Source organism: Lynx canadensis, chromosome E3 (assembly GCF_007474595.2).
Source record: "Lynx canadensis isolate LIC74 chromosome E3, mLynCan4.pri.v2, whole genome shotgun sequence".
In the NCBI taxonomy this organism is placed as follows: Eukaryota; Metazoa; Chordata; class Mammalia; order Carnivora; family Felidae; genus Lynx; species Lynx canadensis.
This window is the reverse complement of record NC_044318.1, coordinates 16,334,423-16,356,732: the sequence shown is the minus strand read 5'-3', so window position 1 is coordinate 16,356,732 and position 22,310 is coordinate 16,334,423. Positions and strand designations below refer to the sequence as shown.

Genomic DNA, 22,310 nt, shown 5'->3' with positions numbered 1-22,310 from the left:
GATTAAGAATAAACTTATGGTGAGGAGCAGGGAGTCATATAAGAATTATTAAATCATTATATTATACACCTTGAAGAAAATATAACCCGATGTTAATTACATCGGGTTAAAAAATTAATATAATTGAATGTTAACAATTAATATAAAATGGAAAGACTCTTACAGCAATAGAAGATAAAAGATTTAGTTTTATAATCTTGGAATAAAAAGTGATATACTTAGCTTATGAAGTCATTAATAAATTGGAAAAATGGGACATTGTCATAAAATTGCTCATAAACAGATACATAATTGAGTAACTACTGCAGGCATATAAAAACTGTATGCCATTCTTTCCTCCGAAATGGTTATTCCCTGGCATCTTTCTCAGAAGATAAACCTAATTTCACATGCAAAAATTCTACATTTATGAATTCAATATGCGAATCTTATAATTTTACATTTAGGATATAAATTTTTCTTTCAAATTCAATTATATGTGGGATTTTCTCATTTTTAAAACATCTAATATGCATACACATAAGATATCAAATGAAGAAATCAACTATAATGAAGTGAAATCATACTGGTGCACATAGATTACATTTTTTATGGAACTACTCAAGGTGGGATGGTAGTTTCAACTGGGTGGAAAAAGTTAACAGACACCTACAAAAACAAATCTTGAAGTTACAGAAAGCTGCATGCTCATCAGAACGTCTGTCCCAGACAGAAAGGAGCCTTGAAACTACGTGTGGTGAATGTAAAACTCAGTCAGGTCTACGAATATCTGAATGAGAAATGAGCAAAAAAGAAAAAAATTTTAAAAAGTGGAAATGTATCCAACAGGGGATAGAAGCATCAATTTTAATAAAGACAAAATAACATCAGGCTTTTTCTTCTAAAACTGACTCACAGTGTTTGCTTAGTACAATCTTCCCTACACTGAGAAGTGACCTTGCTACGTTCTTTGACCAGTAGTAGTCACAGGGGGATCCTGTGAATGAGCTTTTAGTAAAAGCTGCTATCAATTTAAAAGTATTTCAGATTTTCATGAGTTTATGAGAAATTAGAAAACATGCCAAATCTCAACTGAAAAGGAAATAAGGTAACGATATGTTTTTAAGGTATTATTGATGAGATTTCTTACAATGAAGACAAGAAAGGATAATTGTAACAAATTCTGTTGCAGGAATAATATTGAATATTCAAATAACGGGAGGTTCAGGACACAATCTAAGTGTCAGGTTTTCAGTTGTTTTCAACGACTACAACATTGTTGGAAAAAACTCCCACTGAAAATTAATAAAAGCATGTATGCTGTGGAGGGCACATTGTGTTTTTACCTCGGCCTCTGGTTCCAGCAGGACTCGGAAAGTGGGTCTCAGCTCATTCTTCCAGAAGGTCCTGAGAGTCAACATTTCCTGTCTTCACTACCCAACTGAATGCTGCTCCCATTCCTCCAAATTTGTGTCACGATTTCTCCCCCCAAAACAAGCCTGAATCTGGAACAAACCAACCCCAGCATCTCTGACGTGGCATTGCAGGACCCCCTGAATCCACGGATCCTTGACTGAAAAACATCTTGTTCAAATATCGGTAGGGAAAACGAGGAAAAAACCATGGAACAGCCCAGAAAATGCAAGTGGCTGAGCAGCTCACTGACCATCAGGTGCCTCACTGACCATCAGGGAAGCTACCCAGCGCCCCTCCTCGGCACTCAGCCCCACCACTGAGGAGACGCCAAGTTGCTGCGAAGCGTCCAGGGTCTCCCCGAGGCCGGCGGCGGAACCTGCTGGAAACCCAGCTCTGGCTCTTTGTTCACAGTCACAGGCACTGGGTCCTCAGAAGCAACGGAAACCTTTCCTGCTCTGAGCCGCCCAGGATCAGAAAAGCCTAATTGGGCGCCTTCTCCAGCCTTCGCTGAGCGCGCAAGGAACGGGCCCCTCCCTGTTCGCGGTGCGTGCGCGCCCTCTGCTGGCCTCCGTGGGAATTCCTGCAATGCTCAAGGCCATGGCCGCTCAGCTGAAAGTATTGAGGGTGCAGCTGGTCCAGTTAAGCCTGTTCTCCAGATCAGAACGGGTCTTAGTCACAGGGCCTGGGACCCAAAACGAATCTTTTCCTTCTCCTGTTTAGTGAGTGAAGAACGAAACCGAAATTATTAATGTAATGATATAATTTGTAACGCTTTAAGCAACATTCAAAGAAATACAGACTACAAATTTACACATGCTGAACTACAGGTAATTGTGTTTACCACCAAAATACTTGGGTTAAATAAAAAATTGCCACCTTTGAGAAAGAGATACAGGCTTCCAGCTATGGAATGAATATGTCATTGAGATACAAGGTACAGCCTATGGAATATAGTCAATCCTATAATAAAGTGTTGCATGCTTTCACATGATAGCTACACTTGTGTAGGTATATGGAGAGCATAATGTAGAGACACGGAATCACTATGATGTATACCTGAAACTAATACAACCTGGTGTGTCCACTATATTTCAATAAAAAATTGACACTCTTTTAAATTTTCCTTCATTAAAAAATTATTTCTAATAAGAACATATGAAATTCCATTTATATCACATTCTCTAATGTCACCATCTTGATGTTGAGAGCTTATTTTTCAAGTTGTCAATAATATGTTTGATGACACATATGTGACAAGGTCAGAATGCATACCTAGAGGGAGTTACGCATCTGTTATAAATTTCCTGCCTGTATATGGGTAATATTTTCAATGAAAGGTGCTTCAGGGCTGAAGACAGATGAAATAATTTCCATGAGACTCATAGGTAGATAATTGTGCCTTCAAATAGTAAATGCCATCTCTTCACAATCAGAGGAAGGCTGGGTGAAGAAACAGGTTTCTCCTTTCATGTGAGAGAAGGCTGTGGTGGTTTAAACTGCTCGCTTACAATCCAGAATGCTGAGACCAGCAGTCGATGTAAGAATAGCAACCCCCTATCATGTTGCACATAACTAGTGCTAGAAGGAGAATATGGACCTTATTCTCAAATACTTTTGGTTGAGACCAGTAATCCATCTGTGCAAGTTCCAGGCGATAGGCTCTGGGGGCAGCACAATGCCTGACGCCTGGCTGTGGAACATAAGGAAGGTCATGCTGGAGCAGTGGGGAAGGGAGCAGGGACTGGGGGAAGTGGCGGAGACAGATCATGGTTACCTCCCCATGGGGCACACTCTGGACTTTACCTGCTAATGAACTGCATGCTCTCCCTCAAGCCATTTCTCTCCATGACCGTCCCTGAGACTGGGCCCCAACACGCCAGGCAAAATGAGGGGGACCCATCTTCCCAGGGGCAATGGCCTCTACAGAGCTTGCCCCAGTGAGGTTGGAGCCTTGAACTGAGGGAACTGTAATGCCCAGGTTTCCTACCCTTTCTGCCTCCAACCCTAAGAGCATCTTCGCAGAGCCCCTTTTGCGTGGCCTATAGCCCCCTCCGCACACTGTGACCAGCTCCGTCCTTTCCTCTGTGCTTCATTTCTGTCTTTGCTTCTCCCTACCCCTGTCTCCCTCTGTTTCTTTCTCTCGCTCTCTAGGACTTGCCCAATTCCCCCATCACTCACTGCCTCTTTTCCTGCCTGTCTCTTTCTCTGCCTCTCCCCAGGCCTTGTGCCTTCTGTTCCGTGCAGCCCTGTCCAGGGATCAGGGCACCACATATCTGTGCCCCCCTCTCTCCTGTCATGTTTTAAGCCCAGGCCCTGATCACAGTGGATGAAAATCCTCTTTATAGAAGCTGCTCATGATGACGTTTACTGCAGCATTGCTGTTCCCAGACACTCCCGGGAAGCATGTGGACAGCCAGACCTTGACCCCTTGGTGGCCCAGCCATGATCCCAAAGATGCTGGAGGGCTGGTTACCTCCACAACCTGGGAGAAAGGAGGGCCTTGCAGGTGTCAGGGGCTCTGGAGAAGAATGCATGGGGTTTGAGGATCTGGAAAGAGCCAGATGCTTACAACCAACTCCTCCACGGTGGTGAGGAAGGAACGGGTATCATGTCATGGACCTCTGCCCTGCCCATCCCTCACTAAGGAAACAGTGGGAGGAGGGGAGCCTGGGTGGCTCAGTCAGTTAGGCGTCTGACGTCGGCTCAGATTTGATCTCGTGAGTCATGAGTTTGAGCCTCTGGTCGGGTTCTGGGCTGACAGCTCAGAGCCTGGAGCCTGCTTTGGATTCTATGTCTCCCTCTCTCCCTCTCTGCCCCTCCCTTGCTTGTGCTCTGTATTTCTCTCTCGTTCAAAAAAACAAGCAAACATTGCAAAATTAGAAGAAAAAAAGAAAGCACTGGGAGAAACATGGGACATCATAAGACTCACCCCGAAAACTACTACCACTAGTCTACCTCAGCTCCCACCTGGATTAGTGCTACTGTGAGGTAGCTTGTAGGTGGGAAAAGTCCCCAACACCTGGATTAATGCAGGGTTTCCTCATTGTTCTACCAGAGACACTGCTGACCCCTCATCCATTTCTTGCAATCAGAAATCAGCCACTCCCTGGGGACTGATGGCTGTCTTGCTGATCACCACACACCACTGTGACTAGCAGGTGCCGTGTGCTTGTGAGTATCTACTGAGGAGTGAACACAACCATCACCAGATCTAGATGAAGGTTGTGTCCACCACCCCAGAAGGATCCAGGGAGACATGTGCAATCAATACAATTCAAATGATGACTTGTCTTCTGTCCCTATTACTGTAGATTCTACCTGTTTGTGACAGTGTATACAGGAGTCACACTGTGTGCATCGAAATAGAATGACCGTAGGTCTTCCTGGAAGCAGACACTGACACAGAGGCAGAACTATGATGGGTTTATTACAGGAAACGAGTACAGACAAAATAGAGGGGACAGGAATGGTGAGGGAAAGGATTCATTCAAATACGCGTATCAGACAACTTTTCTCAATATATCACATTGCCACAGCCTATTGGTCACAGTTTAGGGTCCTCTTCAAAGTTCAAGTTGTCCTGAAAGGCAAAGAGATTTTGGGTTATAGCAATGGGATCTTCTGTTCTCCTCTATGCATTTTGTCCTTGAAAATATACCTTGGATGAACACTTAATTGTGTGGCTGCATCTGTGTGTCTACCAGTAATGGAAGATGATTGTCTTCAGGTCTTAGATATAGATCCCTGAATGTACACTTTCTCATAGTCATCTTTTCCTCCTGTGTGAAGTAGGACCTGAATTCTAATAGGGAAAACACAGGGGTCTTTGCTGTATCTTTTGAAACAGGGATTGCCAATCTCTCAGCCTCAGGCATTATACTCTTAGTTTAATGGAATTGAATGAACATCTCTTGATGAGCTTCTGTGTGGAGATACCTTCATTTACACACTGAGGAGGGTGAGTGCCCACTCATCCCATTTATTTTACAAATTCCTTATGTGGTTGTCACCTCTTCATCATACTGATCTCAGAACCCAACACTATCCCTGTTTCTCAGATAACAAAGCTGAGGTTCTGAGATGGCCCCGCTGAGAGCTGGTATTAGGGATGAGACAGCAGGAACACAGGCAAAGCCTCAGGATATTGTGAGGGACGTTTCAGAGATGCAAACTGGCAGGCAGGGTGATGACAGCAGATGCAGGTGTGTGGTGACAGGAGTCCAGCAGGGGCGGCTTCTGGTCAACCCTGAATCCCCACTAAGAGTCTGACTCAGGCTGAAGGCCAAGGAAGCCACTCAACTGATCTACAACCTGTCTTCCCCTTTAGTCTCACTGAGACACACAAACTTAGGCATTTCCTAAGACCAAGTTTAATTTCCCAAATCTCCAGCACATTCTTTCATACGTGTCCAGACCTTTCAGAAACCCAAGGGAAACAACAAACTGTATTTAGATTATGAACTATGTGCACTGCGGTAACTTTGACATTTTGGAGATGATGACTGCATTGTACACTGTGCTTGCACCCACGAAGCAGTTCTTTGCAGATCTCATGCTGTCCTCAAGCTGTCCCAGTCTGTGGGCCCTGCCAGGAATGGCCTCCAACTCCATCCTACTGACCCCAACACCCTCCCCTCCACACCTCCTCAAACTCTGCTTACCTTCCACAACTTTCCTTCTATTCCTGTGTGATTCAAGTTTCCCCCATTCCTTCACTGGTGCTTCCATTATGGTGATCACAAGATCTGTGTCATATAACGCACGTGCCCCATTTCACACAGGACACCTGAGGCACCTAAATTTAGGGGTGCACCTCATCCTTCATAGAACCCACAACATTGTGTCTGTAAAAAACACACCAGTACCTCTGATACCTCTGCCTCTGTGTAAACATCCTCTTTCTTTTTGACAAGGGAAACCTATAGCTCACCTCATTACGGGGAATTGACACAGCCCATTGTATGTAAGTCCTGAGAAACTTGAGATATGGTACAGTGTCCTCAGCCAGGTTTGCAGGTGGGTTGCCAAGACTCAGAACCATCATTACATCATTCCCACCAAGTCGCTCATGAAGAAGATGCATGTGCTTTACCAGTCACTCATCCAGGTCAGGTCATCTTACCAAATGGAGTAGGTGGAGGAGCTGGTGGAGGAGGGGGAGGTGGCCCACAGCCCATGGCTGGTGATAAGGGGCGGTCCATGTGGTAGGGCCTGCAAGGCCATCCTGGGAAAGGACCAGGCCCTCTTGCATACATAATGGCCTGCAGACCAGAAACGAATGCTGTGTTCATAGGACAGAACAGAGCATCAACACCAGCAAAAAGTGGAAACCCAAAGAAGCAGTGCTCATCTCCGGCCAGCTTTCCCCCCACCAGGTTCCAAGAGGGCAGCATCAGCGCCAGGGAGCCTCTACCCATACTTTGGGTTCCACTTACAGCTTTTGGGGTGGGTAATGGATGCTATGGGGATAAACTAGTGTCCTCACATGACTGCAAATATAGAACAGCAAGGGCTCTTGTCCTAGTGGATATATGGTGTGAATGCCAAATTAACAAAATAGCATATTCCCAATAGGAAGGCATCTAAGTCCAGGATCACCCGCCACCTCTCATCCCCCTCCACCACAGAGGCTGCTTATTTGTATGTGAAGAACTTCAGAATGAGAAGGAATGACAATCCCAGGCTCCACACATGGAATCATAGCCCTCGTGGCTCAAAGCTCTGCCTCTAAGCCCCCGCCTGTGCCCAATCTGCTTCTCTCCTGACAATGGGGTCTTCTCCTCTCTAGAAGTGCTATCCATGGGCACAGAGACACATAGAGGGGTGGGGATCCTGAGGTCCTGAAAAACATCTGGATGCATATTCTTAGAGAAACATTCTACCTATACATGTCAGTTAAGCTTAGCTAATTTATTTTAATTCAGAAATACTTCTCAGTTTAAGTACAGTACAATTTGCAAGGTAATTGTGTCCTTTAGAAAAATGAGCTGAAATTCTAAATAACAGAATTAACACAAATGCACATTTGTTTCTGCTGTAAATGTCCATGTTTCACCTGTAAGAGTGACCCAGGACACAAGAGAACCTGCTCATGGGAACACAAATAAAGGACACAGTGGGGAAGTACAATGCAGGTAATTATGGATTTTCTCTTTTCCACCACTCATGTTCCAGTGCATGTTTTCTAGGACAAATATGTCACAAAAATAGTTCAGAGTATTTATACCCAGGGCACACCTGAAGGGATTGTGGACAGCACATTTACCAAAAAAAAAAAAAAAAAAAAAAAAAGGCTGAAGGGTGATGGGTATGAAATTTAGTTTGTCTAAGACCACTCTAAATGACACATACAAAAATATAAGTTGGAGTGAAGGCAGTTTGCATTTTCAAACCATAGGATAACCTTAGATTTTGTGAACACGTTAATCCCCTAGACAGAAACAGGAAAGGAAGAAACAGCAAGAGCAATGATTCCACATTGAGGAGGTCCAGGAAAAATGAGGCATGCCAGGAGACTTCCAGGTGGAGTGTGGGGTCATCCTCCTTGGGTTATTTCCAGGAGCACACTGGAAAAGTCCTAAGGTCCTCACCTCTAAATACGTTTGGCTTCTAAACTTACTATAAGGAGTTGACAGGCAGAAAATAGAGAAGCCCATAGACACTTGGGTTAAGGTTGTGCGTTTGGAAAATAAGAAAAACGAGAAAAACATATCATACAACACACAAAACAGACACAGTGCCAGGAGAGAGCACTGAACACAAAAATGAGGGTTTCCCAGAAGAGTTACAACTGGAAATGGCCACACCGCTTACCTTGTCCTTCTTGGCCCTTTTGGTAGAGTCTGTGTTGTTCTCACTCACAGGAGCAACTTCTGGATCTGCAAAGGGCCCTAGAAGGGATGGAGGTTTATTGTGATTTGAGGAGATTGTGCAGAGATTAAAAAAACAAACCCTCCCCTCATTCCTCAAGCATCTTAAACTCTTTGGCCCAGTCAGATCCCAAGTCACATGCAGAGGGTAGCCCCACATGCTTCAGGTGATCCCAAGGCAAAGGGGAGAACCACCCCTTAAACCTTGATGAAGACCCATAAACGCCCTGGTTCAGGTGTTTTCATAACTCATCAAACAACTACGGATGGCTGGTGGCTCACCTGGACAGATGTACCTTAGGCTGAGCCTCATGCCTCCCATAGCCCAGCACATGGACTGTGTACAGCACACATCTGCTGAAGCCCTATGTCTGCTTTTGTGTATACAGCCCCATTCCATCTCCACAAGAGACACCTGTACCAACACAGGGTGTGGGAAATGACACAAAGATGATATGTCGATCAAGAGAAACTCAAGGAATGTGGTTATGGCGGCAAACGCTTTTCCCTCGCATTGCAATGGTCTGTGGTACCACCTCTGCACCTTGTCCAAGACTCAACAACAACAAAACTTAGATGAAGGTGCTTTGCAAGTCAACTCATACTGCTCAGATCATCTTACCACGCGGTGTAGGTAGAGAGGTCCGGGGTGGTCCCCAGGGCCACCAAGGTTCAGGAGGTGGACATGCCCTATAGCCCATGGGGGGACCTCTAGGGTAGGGTGTGCAGAATCTTCCAGTTAACAGAGGAGGTCCCCATGGATCCACGCTGCCCTGCAGAACAGAAGTGACAGCTATGTGCATATAGCAGACAAGAGAACCAATACCAAAAGCAGCTGAAACCCAGAGAAGAATATGTCAGCACCTGCCAACTTCTCAGCCACCAGGATCCAAGGGAGTAGCATCAGTACCTGAAAACCCCATCTCTCCCACTGGGTACCGCCTACAGCTTAGGCACATAAATGCTGGAGGTTAAACTACGGTCACCACCTGTCCCTGCCCATGTCTTAGAATGTAGAACAAAATGATGCCATCTTAGAGGAATCAAAGAAGTAATTCCAATCTAATGAAGTAGCATATTCCAGACAGTCAGACATCTATGTCCAGGATCACCCTGCATCCCTCCACTACAGTGACTATAGAAGCTCTGGTTTTGGCATATTCCAAACACAAAAAAAATTGCGTGCAAATAAACACCTGATTCTCTGCACACGAAATCACAGCTACTACTGGGGAAAAGTTCTTCCGGCCGGCTCCTTATTTTGTCCCCTCTGCTTCCCTCCCCGCGAAAGGGGTCTTCCCTCTCTGGAATTGCTGTCAAAGGCCACAAGACCACCGGGGAGTTGGGGATGCCTGGAGTCTTGCAGGGGAACTGAGAAAGTGTTTGCTGTGAGGAACATATGACTTATCAATGACTACTAAGCCCACATGTGTTTACCTGAATTCATAAGGAATTCTGATTTTGAGCACAGTACAAGACACAGAGTAATATATACCCTATGGAAAAAAAGAGGTTGAAATTCCTGTAGCAGAATTAATGCAAAGGTGTTTTGATTTGGTATAAATTTCCATGGATGTGTCATAAGCGATGGTATCAGCTCTAACACTGATTGGAGACAAACAGAACCTGCTCATATGAACACAACTGAAGGACCTCATGTTCAGAATGTTTTTACCTAACATACATTTTAAAGGATTCCCAACAGTTCATTTACCAACAAAGACGTGAAGGTGGTGAAGGTGGTGAGTTATGACAATGACTTTGTGCATTCTAAGTTGTACAAGGCACACAATGTAAAGATAGAGGGAAGTCTTTCCGCATTTCCAATTAACAAATAGCTTTAACGTGTTAATCACATGACCAGAAAGAGGAAAATAACAACACTGATCCCACAGAGAGGCGGTATAGTAGTAGTCAACGAGCCTAGAGACTTTAGTATGGAGTGCAGTGTATCTTCCTGGTGTTATCTCCAGAACACATGAGAAAAGCCATAGGTCCCTCAACCTCTAAGTTCCTTTGGCTACTACCGTTCCAGAAAACGATGATAGGCTGCAAAGAGAGGAGCCTGTAGACTCTTGGGTTAAGGCTGTGCATTTGGAAAACAGAAACAGGCAGACATATCACACAACACACAAAACAGGGAGAAGGCCATAGAGCCTGCTGTACTGCAAAAGAGGGTTTCTCAACAGACTTACAACTGAAAATGGCCCCAGCGTTTACCTTGTCCTTTTCTGCATTTTTGGTAGAGTGTTTGTCATGACTTATGGGAGCGACACCAGCTTCTGGATCGGCTAAAGGCTCTAGAAGGGATGGAGGTTTATTCCGGTTTTAATAGGCTGTGCAGAATTCAAACAAACACCACATTTTGTGACATCTTAAACTTTTCCCCACACTTCAGACCATGAGGAGAGGCAGAGAGTAACCCACAAGCCTTAGGTGACCCCAAAGGTAAGGGGAGATCCATCCTATCTTGTTAATGAAGAAACCATAGGGCCCTGGTTCATGTTCTTCATAATTAGTCAAATAACTTGCAACAGGTCAGTTCAAATAGAAATCTGGAAAGCATCACCAAAATAGCCATTTCTCAATGTACATTAGGGGTAATAACTCACCATCTCATTACAGACAAGAATAAAAATGAGAGTACTGATTGGGATAACATCAAAAAACCCTCCACAGAAGAGCATGGGTGTGTTTCTTCTGGCTCCAGGCGAATTGTTCAATCTTCCAGCTTATCTATAAGCTGCCTTCCACATGTGAGCAGGTATTATGTAACTATTTCTGAATAGAAATATACTTGACTGATATTATACTAATGAGAAAAGTAAAACTGTGGGAATTTAGCACTGAAGCTTCAGACTTGCACTGATAGCATCAGGGGACTAAGCTATATGGAACCTGAACTTAGGAATGTAAGAATAGGGTTCAGAAAAAATAAGACAAAAATAAAGGAACATTAAAAATAGTAAATAAATGACCTTCTCCCCCCCCAAAACTAAAATAAAATTGAGTCAAGGTAGGAAGAAGGATAAGGCCTAGGTGCCATGTGACATGATGGCATGTCACCTCTCCAGACTCATCTCTTTAGTTAGGGGATGCTGGAGGAGGTGGGAGGGTCCGCAGTTAGGGGAGGGGCATAAGCTCCACAAGTCACAGGGACAAGTGCCCCACTGCCTGGGGCACCCTCCTATCACCCCTTCAGACAACCTGATGTCCTTGGTGCTTGTGATTCTTTCCAGGCCCCAGGAACAGGCTACAGCGCAGAAATTAGGTTGCTGCACATCACCATGCGCTCCTTACCTCTCCTTGGAGGGTTCTGGGTCTGTGGTCTTCCAGGCATTGGTTTCTGCCTCATGTATCCCTCAAGCAGCCTCTTTCCTTCCATCATGTCCAGTCTTGGATACAGAAAAAGAATGGACTTCCATAAGAGTTGCAACAGCACGTCCTCTACAAGACACTAAACAGCACAGCTGTCATCCCTCGACACACCATTAAAAACACATGTCAAGATCACCCACCTGTGTTTCAAGTGGGCCGCCTCCCTCCTCTCCTCCGCCATCGCCCTCTCCCAGATCTGAGTCTTGATCTGGGGGAGAAAAACACATCCACCTTCAGTCATGCCAGACTGTGCACCAAAGAGACAGAGGAGGAAAAAAAGAAAACACTTACCCAGTTGTGCTGAGCAGTCTTCTCATAAACTGCGATCTGAAAAAGCCAACAACGAAAAGCCCGTGTTTAGGGATTCCAAGGGCCACTACACTCACCAGCATGAGGTGCTAAGGGTTTAATACGTCAGGCAGAACTCAAGTTACCTGGTGTCTGAAGGTGAGCTCTGCCCGTTGCAGCTGTTCTCGTCTTTGTTCAATTTGTTGCCTGTGAGTTACAATTGCGTTCGTCAAATAAGGCCTAATAGTGCGCAGGATTTTAAATCATCTGCCCATGTTCCCATCAACTTCATATCTGTCTCCTAATACAACTTATCCTTACACAGGAAACACTTTTCACATAATTATAAATGTACAGTAGGACCAAAGTGATTGTTCCATCCTTTCCTTACTCATTATTCCCTGCCTACAGAGTTCAGAGTTTGTTGAATTCCTTCCCATGTTCAATCTTTCATCATATGACAAGTGCCTTTCATCATAAAGCTCTATTCTCCTTTAACTTTGTACTCACCATGTTTCCCAGGGTTGCAACGACCAAGGCCATCAAATGGCACTACCATGTTGATGGGTATGATTTCATCCTATAACGAACTGCTTTCCTATAGATTATGTCATTTGACACCACCCCTCAGGAATATTGGCATGGATGAAGTTTCCACATGGTCAGGCCAGCACTGGAGATGTGGAAATGTTTAGTAACTTAATTGCTTTATTCTTTCTAATAGGTATCTTTTTCTATCTGTTAATTCCCTATAGATATGTCCTCTGAATTTGTGTTTGTATACTACGTTAATGGAGTCCACCCATTGTACCAAGGTTCAAACTAAGAAATGAACAGGGTTTCATGAGCCTCTGCTAATTAGTATCTGAACTCACTTGTACTTGTGTATTTCCTCTGTAGCTATTTTCAGATTTTCTTCTGCAGTTGCCATCTGATTCTTCACTGCAGCTAGTTCACAGTTCATCGTATCCAGCTTTCTAGGATGAGAAAGATATATACATAGTCCAGGAGCCAAGGTCCAGAAATTCTGCCTTTTAACTTCCCAGCTCTCTTGAAGGCCTAGATTCAAATATCCCTACACTGTCCTCCCATAGATGCACAGACTGACAACACAATCAGAGAAATGAAGACCCCATTTAAGGTTAAAGAAAAATCAACCTCTGTCTGCTGCCAAGTCACCTGCAATCAGAGCGGTCTTTCGAGGTCTCTGCTTCTACTCCTTCATCATAAAGTCATCAAATAACATTGCACTTTGTGCCTTCCTAGAGTTGGTCTTTTGTTCGAGATGGTGAAGGCTCATTTCGGTTCAACGTGAAAAACTATGCCTGACCAGCTATACCCATTAGGATGAAGCAGGGGATCATCATTGCCTTATACCTCCATGGGGCAATGCACTGAGTCTCAGTCCAAAAGTTGTACCCGGACACAGACACTCAGTATGAAAGATAGCCCTCCAGGACATGGTTTCACCAGCATTGCAAATCACTCCCACACAGGAGTTACAGGAGTGTAACCCCTGCCTCTTCCTTCAAAGATCCTGGTGGAGGAAAAGGCCAATCTTAGAGTGGCAATATCTACTGAAATATAACATGATGTGAACTGTCCCACAGTCAGGCTGTTATCTCCAGGAAATAGATTTCAGATGGAAAACTATCAACTTCATGGAGTCAATCCAGTCTTTAACAAGACGGAGTTTGTTGATAGTGAAGGCAGCAAAAGGCAATGCTTCAAAAGTCTGGTTTGCTGTGTTGCCCTCAGACTACTTAGTTCATGGTGTTGCTTTAAAGGGTTTCAACTTGGCACTGGATACACTCAAGAATCACATGCAAAACTGAAAGACTCTTAGAAACTGAGCAAAAGCACTAGACAGACAAAGGCACATGCATTTCCTTCTGGCCTCTCAGGCAGTCCTTCAGCAAATGCTTTCTGGTCTGTGGCTGTAATGTAGTGGCTCTGTTGTAAGGGGGTAAAGACAGAGAGGTGGTCAGAGCTTACAAAGTAACAAAAACAAGATGTAAGTGAGACAGAGAAGCCCCCACCCCACGTGTGGGAAGGACTAACACAAAGCTGAGTCTCAGGGAAGAGAAGGAAGAGTTTACTTTTCAATGTGAATGAGGGACCTGATCTCCTCCAGAGAACAAAAGAAAATACTGGACAAAAGAGGAAACATGTGAGTGGTGCACCAAATTTGTAATGAACCCATGAGACACACTTCATGCAAATCTCACTTGCAGACTGGATGAAGGGATCCAGTACTGATGGCATCCCAAACCACTGTCCATTGTTTCTACAGCAAGATAATTCCATTTTTCCCATAGATATTTTTGACCCCAGTCTGGTGCTGAACAAAGATGACCTAATTCCCGGCTGATAGGACAATGTGATGGGATTGAAACCTATAGGACAATGCAAATGGATCCAGAGGGAATCCAGGTATCAATGTGATTAATGCCTTCCCTCGTCCACCCTATGTACATGACACAACAACGTGTGGCAAGCACTAAGGACAGAAAGGAAAATGCAGGTTACAGAAAGCAAGGTAGGAAGGGCAGGCACAATTGTACTGAATGCATTTGGCAAAAAGACTCTGGATCCAATTCTAAAAGAAACACATTTACCTATACTGGCCACCACATGCCTTCATACAACAGTACTTGGGCCTCTTATCACATGAACATCTTACTTTTCTATAGCCACTTTTCTTTCTTCATAGAATTCTTCAAGGATGCCTGCTTTCTCCTTCAACTGTCTGACTTTGGCTTCCTTGGCTGCTTTCGCAGACCTCAATGCATTACACTTATCCTCCAGGGCCTTTTTACTTTCTGTCAAGAAATGAATTTTATTTTTGTGTGTGCACATGACATGAGACTTGGTTTTGGGGTGACAGGAAAAGGGCAAGTACCACGAAGGCAGGAAGCTATTCCTTCCCTTCCCAAAACAAATTCATTGCCACCATATGGGCATTTCTCCCCAACAGACAACATACCTTCCAGTTCACAGTTATTGGACGTCACGGCTCTCAGTTCTGGATCCTCAAATTGACCGTTCGCATCTTGTGACTTTAAGACAGATATGAAAAAAGACATTCAAGAAATACTAACCGCATAACAATGTGAGTGTACCTAACACAGCAGACTATGCATGGCAACAAAGAGAGATCCCAAAGCATAAATATAACAATGAGAAGGCAAAGAACATGGAATACAGTTCAAGTCAAAGAGCTCACAAATGGCTTTCTTAGGGGAATATTCACACTGAACATTGTTCAGCATTAAGGGAGGAGGGCAGTACACGATTTGGCTATTGCCCTTCATCTCTCAACTGTCTTGGGGGACTTTCTCCATATGTTGGGAGGGCAGGGCTGAATGAGGTGGTAATTACCCAGCTATGAAAATAAAAGACACTTGCTAGTCCTTGAAATAGCAAAACTCCTCAGGGTGGTCCTAAGTGAAATTCCAGGTCCTTGTGAGGATGGAGGTTTGGCTCCCAGGGGCCCACTCTCTACTGTGGTAAACAGCAAAAGAATATGCTGTGCTCACCTCACCCAATGAACAAAAAGCCTCCAAAGCCAAGTTACAGTAAAACTCAGCAGCCAACTCATTACTTCCGATTTCTTGACATTCCTCTCTCTCTCTGATTGCAAGGTAGCAAGTGCACTTTGAAGGGTGTCATTTAAATTTTAAGTAAAGTGCTCAACTTTTTTTGATGTGCTCCTTCAACAAAACATGTTGAATGAGTAATAATAATTCATTATTTTACTTGTGTTTTTAGAATGCAATCCAGGCAAAGAAGGGATTCTTACTTTCTTTTTTTTATTTTTATTTTTTAACGTTTATTCATCTTTGAGAGACAGAAAGAGACAGAACATGAGCAGGGAAGGGGCAGAGAGAGGGAGACACAGAGAGAGAGAGAGAAGTAGGCTCAAGGCTCCGAGCTGTCAGCACAGAGCCCGACACAGGGCTCAAACTCACGAACTGTGAGATCATGACCTGAGCCAAAGTCGGATTCTCAACTGACTGAGCCACCCGGGCACCCCATGGGATTCTTACTTTCAATTTAAGAGCTTCAGCGGAGTGAATGTTACTTCTTCTCTCAGCTTCTTGAAGACGTATCTTTGATTCACTGATCTATATATAAAACATATGAAAAAGGAATCAGAATTCAAAAATAGCATCATGGTAGATAAACCTATCTCTAATGTGTGATTCCTTTCACAAACAAAGAGGTAGTTCCTTACATTTGTGAAGCTTGTCTTGAATTGGGAGTGTTTCTACAACACATGAACTAGGTCAGTAGGATGAACTACCAGAGGTGAAATAACTGAAATAAATCACAAAAAAAAATATTTGAAAGGGCAATGCTACCTTCTGTTCCCAAATGGATATTGCTTCAGCCAGTTCTCTGTTTTCTTTCTTCACTGTGTTGATCTTTTCAGTTATTTGCTGTAAATTAACTAAAAAGAGATAAAACAATTTCTAAGGTTGTTACCAAACTGGTGACATGGAATAATCCCACTGTATTAGCAGCAGAGACACATTATCTGACACGTGGGTGTAACTAACTTTTTTGCTTTCTTATTGTGCCTGAAGAAAGCAAGTTTTAGTAGCATTTTAAACCCAAGGAACTTATTTCACTGAGATCACTATACGTGTAAGCTCTAGAACACTGACTCCTCTAACAAGCACAAAGTGGAAACTTCTCTTCTATTTGCCCAGTGTGAGAGCTCTCATGCCCTGAGTTCGCTCTTCTCACCGCGACCACTGCTGCATTCACAGTGATGAGCACCAGCCTTTGAGGGCTTACTAAGTGTCAGGCAGCCACCCTGGCTCTCAACACACAGTGCCACAGAATCACCACAGTCTATAGGGCCCATGCAGAATACATTACCCCCATTTGCATCACGTTCACTTCTCATTCTCCCCTGGCACGAATGGCTCCCTCCACCTCAGACTCAAAACCATGGTTTAAACCTCTCTTGTGACACACACCCTGCCTGGCAATATCTGGCTTCTTCTCTAAGCTTAGGCCACTTGATAGACTCAAAGAGGGTTTTCTCATCTTCACATTTCACCAAGAGTCATGTCATGGCAAAGTACTCACTCCAAACCTCGGGCTCATATCACCACTTGTTTCCTAACCATTTCTATGCAGAATTACACTCATCCTGTTCTCCTTCCTCCTATGATGTTTTCCTCCCCTGGTCTCTTAAGAGATGCCAAATCCCTCCACATTGTCACTTAGCCCCCAAACAGGGAAGAGAAAGATTTTCAAGAGTTAACAAGTCAATTAGACATCAGAAGTCACCATATTTATTCCTAGTTAAAAAATTAAAACCCACATCAAACACCAGTACTGAAAAAAACTTACAAAGAATACTAAAACCTTAAATCTTACCTTGATATACTTGAGGCTCTATCTGAGAGAGGAAGAAACAAAATAAGTTTGAGGTCAAACATATTATTAGTAAAAACGTATTCTTTCTGATAAAATATTAAATGCAAACCAACGAATTACAATGATCATTTTGTTCAGCATAATGAATTCATAATATTAAATACAAGCAAAAATTACAATTTCATATTTAGTTCATGATTCTTTATAAACCATTTCTGATAAAAGCATAAAGATTCATGGCTTATTTTCACTAAAAGATAGATTTACATTCTATTCCATAAACATCAACGTATTCAATTTTGTCAGTGCATAATGCAGACACTTTTAAAAATATATAAATAAAATATTTGTCTGATTTTTTTCTCTTGTAGTCAAACCCAATATCCACACTGAAATCCAGAACCTAGGATCATTTGAAAGTCCAAAAGAAAGAAAGAGAGACAGAGAAAGGGAGAGAGAAATAAAGAAAGAGACCCACAGAGAGCGGGGGGAGAGAGATGGCGGGGAGGGAAGGGAAGGGAAGCGAAGGAGGAAGGAAGGGAAGAGGAAAGAAAAGGAAAACCTTTGTAGTAAGATATGTCTCTTTCATTCTCTAGAAAGCTTTCTGAAATCGTAGATTTGGCTGCTCTCTGAATCAATAAACAATTACCACATGTCAGGTGCTATGATTTTCCTAGATCACTAAAAACAGAGGGTCTTCCAAAAAAAAAAGTCATCAAATGAGAAAGAGAGTGGAACATGACTAGAGAAGAAGCACAGGCAACAAAGGAAAAGATGGCTAACATTTCAAAAAAAAAAAAAAAAAAAAGGAAAAAGTGTTCCCCGTAAGAAGGTATAAGAAAAACAAAAGGAACTTCACTCGTGTAGAGGCAGTGGTCTGACGCAAGGGTTAAAAGCTTCCATACCTCCTTCTGGAAACGTGAACAAAAGAGAGATCACAGGTATTAGGGAGTAATGGTTGTCTGGGCAAAATTAGAAGTAATAATTTAAAGCCTGACTGCACAAGTATTTTTGTTTTCTAGGAGCCCTAAAAGAATGTCAACCATGGAAAACCATCCTGTGATGGTCTTGTGTCCACTGAAAAGTAACAACCACAAGAGAATGACTGTGGGACTAAAGGATGCTTCCCCACTCCCAGCCCCTCACTCTTTGGAAAAGTGCCTCTATAAGCCTGGCACACTACCCCTTTAGGGAGCGATATGCCTCTTTCTTGTTGGCTCCATTGTATACGAGCCATCTTTAATAAACTACCTGCTTTGTTTCCCTTGAGTTCACTGTTCATTCCTAAGACACTGAGACTCAAGAACCTGGTCATGGGGATCCAATAACACCCAGACCCGAGTCATCCCCTGGTGAATTATAGCTCAGTAAAATCTAGGCCAGACTCTACTTTAACAAAAGGTAAAGACACATTTTCCTGACTCCTAGAATGCATATCCCTACTCAAAAGTTTTAAATGGGGCTGAAGCTAGCCCCAACATCTTGCCAGGATATTGGAATATCAATGTGTTATCAAAAAGCAAGTCATAATAATGTTGTTATAGGAAAGTGTATCTATGGAGGGCAAATAGAAAACCATGGATAGTCCTTTAACATCACATGTTTCCTTTCCTAAGCAGGGGAAATGGAAAGAGAGATGAACTTACAAATACATAATATTTATATTTTCTATGAGGGGAAAGATTTCTAAATTGGCAGGAAAAGAGGAAAAACAGCCATTTAGACATAAACTCATGGTATTCTGTTCTTCCTTAGAAGGCCTGCCCTCAAGAGAAACTATTTCTCCAAAACCTAATGGGGGTTTTCCTAAACACAAGCAATGCAGATGAAGGGAAATACTCAACTACAGTGCTCTTCCTCCTTCCTGTCTCACAGGGGAGTAAACTCAGCCTAAAACCTAGCCAGGTAAAGACAAAACTTCACACTCAAGGCCTATTCACCTCAGTTTCTTTAAACAAGGATGTGACTCCCAGCTCTCAAAAACACTTACAAGGTACCCTAAAAGGAAAAGCCACATATTTTGAACACAGAATGCAAGCATTAGACTCATATTTCCTAAGGCAGAGATGTTGGGATAATCAGGCTGGGAAATTAAAACTGCTCTGATTAATAGGAGAATAACTCTAATGGGAAAAGTGGTCAGTATGCAAGAAGAGGTGGTGAGTGTGAGCACAGAGATGATAACTCTAGGATCCAAGAGATTTTGGTTCTAGAAATCAAAAACACCATAACAGAAATAAGAAATGCCTTTGTGGATATATTAACACACACAACATAGCTGAGGAAAGACTCAACAAGCAGAAGGAAATATCGAGTAGAAACATCTGAAACAGAAACACAAAGAAAATAATTAAAAATACAACACAGAACATCCAAGACCAGTGGGACAATTACAAAAGGTGTAACATACACACAATGGGAATACCTGGCGAAGAAGTGAAAAGAAGACACATTTGAAGTGAACATGACCATGAGAATTTTCCAAAATTAATGATAGTCGCAAACCACAGATCCAGGAAACTAAAAGAATTCCAAACAGGATAAATACCCACCCCCCCCCCCAAAAAAAAACCCCACCACAACAACTACAACAAAAAACTACCCCTAGACATATACTATTCAATCAACAGAAAACTGAAAACAAACAATTTGGAAGAAGGTAAGGGGAAGTGTTGAGGGCTGGAGTTACAGGGAGAAGGGAGAAATAACACCGTACCCAAGAGGAACCAGGAAAAAAAAATACTCAGAATTCAGAAGCCATGCAATCAAGAAGAATGAAATGTTTATAGTGTTAAAAGAAAAGAACCCATCACCGAGAATTCTGTGGCCACTGAAATTATCTTTCAAAACATTCTACAAAGTAAGGAAAATTATCGGAGATACTGAGGTCAATAATAAAGGCTTAATTCTCCAGGGAAACATAATCCTTAATGTGCATGCATTAACAACAGAGTGTCAAAATACATGAGGCAAAAACTAACACAACTGCTAGGAGAAACAGACATACACATTATTATGGCTGAAAGAATTCAATACCCTCTATCAGTCATTGACAGGTTGAGCACACAGACATTCAAATTTAAGAACACAGTTGGACTGAACTGCATCATCAATCACCTGGATGGCATTACCATCTGTAGAACACTTCAACAATAGACAAATACACATTCTTCTCAAACTCACATAGAGCATTCACTGACATGGACCATATTCAGGGTCAGAAAATACATCTTAACTTAAAGTCAACAAAATCATAGACAATATGTTCTCAGAACACAAATGCAAGCTAGACATCAATAACAGAAAGACAGGTGGAAAACTACAAAAAATACTAGAGATATTCTAATAGAAGATAGAGAATAGAGATAGAATAGAGATATTGTAAAAGAAGTGGGTTAAAGAAGACAATTCACAGAATTTTAAAAATATTTCCATCTACATGATAATGAACATTGGAATTATTACAATTTGTGGCTGCAATGAACTCAGTGCTTAAAGGGAAATTTGAAGGACTGAATGCATACAAAAGGTCTAGTTAAAAATTTGTGCTTACCAAAAAAAAAAAATTCTGCTTACTTATGATTACAAGCCTATCTATAAGGTACTTTAGTATACTCACAGCAAGGACAACTCTCCAGAGGTAAACCAGACATGCACAAATTGCAAGGGTGGCAGTAATAATGGTAAGCTTCCACAGAATCCCAAATACACGAGAGCCAAAAGGGAAATGGCCAGCCAAAATATGGACAAGCTGAAATAATATTTGAGACAATGAGGAATAGCAAAGACATTTATAATCTCTGTTACAAAGAATCATCTTTATAAACCTTCAACCAGCCTCCAGGAGGATATAAGCACATCTCTCAAATGCCTCCTCATGAAGGACAGGGCGGACACAAGGCTTACAAAGGAGCAGGGGCAAACTTGTGGGAGTGATGACTGTGTTTACTTACTATGGCGATGGCTTCATTGCTTCTTATCTATATCACATACCAACAAACTGTAATCTTTACAAAGGTCTTGTTATTATACATAAGTTATACCACACTGCAGCTGTTGGGAAAATCTAATAGGCCATCTTAGAAATTCTATAGTGCTGACAAACACACTGGAACAATTTTTAAATAGTTAGCAGAACTTAAGAATTTATCACCTAACTTAAATTTGAAAAAAAAAAAACAAAATAAAAAAAATAAATGCAAACTTTTAGTAGACAAGAAGTAAATGACTTCTGTTGTACATTCATGAAGTACCTGGATAAAATACTTTGGAACATTTCCAAAAATACACCAAAGTTTATAGAAGGATGGGAGGAAGTAACAATGAAAATGTGCTAGAGGTTCAAATGAGATTGTTATAGAGCCAGATGTTTACAGATATGGATATGACTGAGAGAGATGGGAAGCTGTTATTATAATAGTATGGGATTATTCCAGCAAAAATAAATTCTACATTACTGTTTAGTTTCTAAAAACACGGAGGTTTTCTTTTTTCTAATGTTTATTTTTGAAAGAGAAAAAGAGTGGGGGAGGAACAGAGAGAGAGGGAGGCAGAGAATCCAAAGCAGTCTCCACGGTGTTAGCACACAGACTGATGCTGGGCTCAAACTCACAAACTATGAGATCATGACCTGAGCCAGAATCAAGAGTTAGATGCTTAACTGACTGAGCTTTCCAGATGCCTCATGAGATTTTACTTTCAAGGTTTACTTTGAATCTGAATCACAGCTCAGGTTGTCAGATTTCTGAAGTAAATAAAGATTTACATAATCAGGTGATCTTGTCTATTTTGATGAAATCTATGAGATTTTAAGTTATTTGAACGCACATCTCCAAATAGCCAATACAATAAAGTCAAGTTCCTATTTCATAGTGTTGAACCTAAATCAATCAATAGCTACTATGAAAATTACTTTCTAAAAGAATACAAAAGTCCTGAATACGGTCACCAAAACAACAGGACACATATCATTTTACTAAAACTACA

At 42.3% G+C, this 22,310-nt stretch overlaps 1 protein-coding gene across 1 annotated transcript; it reads right to left on the bottom strand.

Annotated features, from left to right (window-relative positions):
• Positions 1-4,809: 4,809 nt before the first annotated feature.
• Positions 4,810-21,384, bottom strand: LOC115504400 (transport and Golgi organization protein 1 homolog). The gene is made up of 15 exons (XM_032591646.1): positions 20,944-21,384; positions 17,325-17,346; positions 16,295-16,383; positions 15,980-16,057; positions 14,917-14,989; positions 14,614-14,752; positions 12,806-12,907; positions 12,077-12,137; positions 11,934-11,969; positions 11,783-11,850; positions 11,565-11,659; positions 10,485-10,564; positions 8,887-9,037; positions 6,518-6,656; positions 4,810-4,975 (listed from the first exon to the last, which is right to left on the bottom strand). Exons 1-15 carry the CDS (start codon positions 21,139-21,141, stop codon positions 4,966-4,968), a joined length of 1,341 nt encoding a protein of 446 aa, XP_032447537.1. The 5' UTR covers positions 21,142-21,384; the 3' UTR covers positions 4,810-4,965.
• Positions 21,385-22,310: the final 926 nt, after the last annotated feature.